At 31.7% G+C, this 3,405-nt stretch overlaps 1 protein-coding gene across 1 annotated transcript; it reads right to left on the bottom strand.

Annotated features, from left to right (window-relative positions):
* Positions 1–1,725: 1,725 nt before the first annotated feature.
* LOC111309749 (WUSCHEL-related homeobox 5) lies at positions 1,726–2,383 on the bottom strand. Its single transcript, XM_022908755.2, has 2 exons — positions 2,023–2,383; positions 1,726–1,934 (listed from the first exon to the last, which is right to left on the bottom strand). The coding sequence occupies exons 1-2, from the start codon at positions 2,381–2,383 to the stop codon at positions 1,726–1,728; spliced, it is 570 nt and encodes a 189-aa protein (XP_022764490.2).
* Between the last annotated feature and the right edge of the window lie 1,022 nt (positions 2,384–3,405).

The raw sequence follows: 3,405 nt of genomic DNA, 5'->3' as shown, positions 1-3,405 counted from the left end.
ACTTTTCTTCCGTTGAAGCTTCTTACATACACTTTTACCTTCATCATCATTTTTTAAAAAAAATTATTTTATTAATTTGAACGTCAAAGCACACCCAAAAAAACAACTTCGATACCCCCTTATTATATTTTCTAGCCGTAAGTTTCAGACCACGCAACCCTCAACAACCTCACACCAAAACATCCAAAACATCGTCAACAAAAAGCATTATTATGATATTTTCTTAAAGGATTAATTCCAGGCAGCAGATTCCTGAATGTAACCAAATTCTCTTCACTTGCGTGTCGTGGTTGTTCTTGAACTGTCCTGCCTTGCTGAAGATTGCAGATGCATATCCCAAGGTTCACTGCAATACTTACTTCATCATGTCCTAAACAATCATCAAATAATAATAATAAAATAATAAAAATTTTATAATAAGTAGCAATCTAAACAATAATAAATCATGGAATTCTTCATGGTCGGTATATATTGAACTGTCATTCAGATGGCAAATTGTCTCTCTTTGGACATGCACCAAAGTTCCTACCAATCTTAAATCGGTATTAAACTCTAATTAAGTCAAAACATTATTAATTTTTACCACTCTCTTGTGGACGGACTGTGGGCATTGTTAGCCTGCTGTAAACTGATCCATCTTATTGGGCATCTACCAATTGGGCTACAACATTTGGACTCAAGTGGACTTAGAAAAATATGGGCCTCGCAGCCCGAGATAAAGTTAATTTTGTCTCCTACTATGGGTTTGTGGGCAGATATTGGGCTTATTCGGCCTGAGATTAATTGGATTGGATTGGATATACATAAAGCAAGGTTTATATATCACTGAATATAATTCCTAACCCATTTTAGTTCTAAGTAAATAAAATTAAATAATGTAAAATTACCTAGACTTTCAAAATTTATAAAGATGTTTAGGACATGAAACTTTTATTAGTTTAAAGTGTTTTATTGAAAATAATGGCATAAAAAAACTTCATAAACTTAATTAACTATTAGACTTTATTTTAGTTTTTTTTTTTTCATATTAAGACACTTATTGAACTTTGGTTTATATAATCTTTTCATAAACTAATGCATCTGATTAATTAACAAAAAGATGTAGCCAGCTAAGAAAAGTTTTGTGTAATATATGAAGGCTAGAAAATACCAAGCATTGGATTTTATTCAGTAGGTGGTGTATTAGTATATGTACCATTTTCAAAGAATAGAATTCGAATTTCTTGTGTCAAAGTCAAAGACAACATAGAATATATTAAAAAGAGAATTAATTAATAATATTTGGCAAAGGAAACACACACACACACATATATATATATATATATATTTGTATTTATATATATAATCTTAATGCTCTAAACAAAACCAAGCAGCATGGTTTTCTTGATCATTGGTATATATGTATACATGAAATTCAAAGACTGGAAGCAGACCCAAGGCAGAATCTATTGTTATACCATACATTTTTATGCACTTCAAGGAAAGACATTTTTCATGAGAGGAAGCAAATCCCAAATTCCAAGCAATTAATTTCATTGAAAACCAAATCCAACGTAGTAAACATGCAGAGAAAAAAACTAAATTTTTTTATGAGCATGTAGAAGAGGAACATCGAAGCATTGCTTTTCAATATTAAAAAAAGTTATTTTCTACCCTATTTTCATCATGGCTAAACCTAAAATTCTACAACAATAACAAGAAGAAGGGCTTTGGTGGTTTGATTTTTCACAAGAAACTTAAACGAAGATCCAATGGTGGATGATCCAGTTCTGAGGTACTGATTGTATAAGGAAATGTTGATGTTTCCCTACATTCGTTTCCATGGAATCTCAGCTTCTCCTGCTGATCAGTTTCTTCAAAGGAATTTAAAGGGAAAAGCTGTAAAGTCTCAATAACCCTTTGATCAGACTGATATTCCTTAACCTCAAAAAAACCTGTAAGAATCAAACAAAAAGACAAATTTTCATCAAACTAATGAAAATTGAGAATAAAAAAAGAAACCCCAAAAAGACAGAAACCTACGTTTTGAAGAAGAAATCTTGTTGTTGATGTTATTGTTGTTGTTGTGGTCTCTGGAAATGAAGTGATCATTTTCATCAAAGGAGACTTTTCGACGCTTTTGTCTTTCCCTAGCTTTATGATTCTGAAACCAATAAAAAACATTCTTGCTTTCGATCTTCCCATAAAAGCTAAGCTGAGTTGAAATCTTCTGGATTTGATCAGTGCTTGGTGTTCGAAGTCCTGACCTGAACAAGTCTGTTAAAACCTTAACCTGTTCAGTCGTAGGATTCCATCTCCCACACTTTGTTCCACTACTTCCATTGTTGCCATTGCCACGACCATGACTTCCCTTGATACAAAAACTTGAAAACCCTTCCTCCATTTCCAAATCCTCTCAAAACCCGGAAGTTTCTTTGATTTTTTTCCCTTTTTTTTTTTTTTCACTTCTGAATCTGAACTGAAAAGACAGGAGTTAGTGTTATATATATATATATATACATATATATATGTATATATATAAAAGAACAAAAAGAGATGTGAACCCAATGTAAATTAAGTGAACTTTTTTGTAGTTATCTTTTGTTTTTATTGATTAGTGATCAAAGCAAAGTAGAATCAACCCTTTGTTTATTTGTTTATTTATTATATAAGTTTGCTTTGATTTTAGGGTTCATAAGATTGATTTTATGAAGGGTTTGATTTGATCATCTGGTTTTTTGTGCAAAGAGAGAGACATGCGTAAAAGCTGCCACTGTTCAACGTTTTGGTCGGCGAGCAGACAAGAAGTAAGATTCACAAAATTTATTGATTAATATTTTAGTATATATAAGATAATGAAAAAATATTTCATCATGTTTATGGATTTTTAAATTTTATCGTACATAAATTTTTTAATACTACAAAATGTTGAGTTAATTTAAAAAACGTTTGATTTCTTTTGATTTGGTCTCTGTAGAAGAAGGGTTTTGTGTTTTTCAGTAAAGTGTGCTCTTTCTACTGTATAAATATATGGCTTATTATTTATTTTATTGTGTTTGTGATCTACTATACTAGTATCAAAAAGGATGATAAATGTGGAGCAAATCACATTCCGAATCTCCTCAATCTCTCCAGTCACTAAATGCATTGGATGAAGAATTTCATAACTTAAACAATGCTATGGAAGGATAGACTGTGCATATTTCAATCTAAGATAAGCCAGAACAGACAACCGACACAAAAGGACAAAACTCTATTCGACGCCAATGACTAGCAGACAAAAAACACTATAGCAGAAGATAAGACGTTACTGTAGTAGTCACTGTAGCAGAAAAAGACAGAGACCTACTACGGAAGATACTATAGCAAGTCACTGTAGCGGTACTATAGATAAAAATTCTACTGTATATTGTAACGGGCACTGTA

The sequence above is a fragment of the Durio zibethinus genome, chromosome 19, assembly GCF_047325235.1.
Source record: "Durio zibethinus cultivar Kanyao isolate XHJ-2024 chromosome 19, ASM4732523v1, whole genome shotgun sequence".
NCBI classification, from domain to species: Eukaryota; Viridiplantae; Streptophyta; class Magnoliopsida; order Malvales; family Malvaceae; genus Durio; species Durio zibethinus.
Note: the sequence above shows the minus strand (reverse complement) of the source record. Positions and strands in the feature narration are given on the sequence as shown.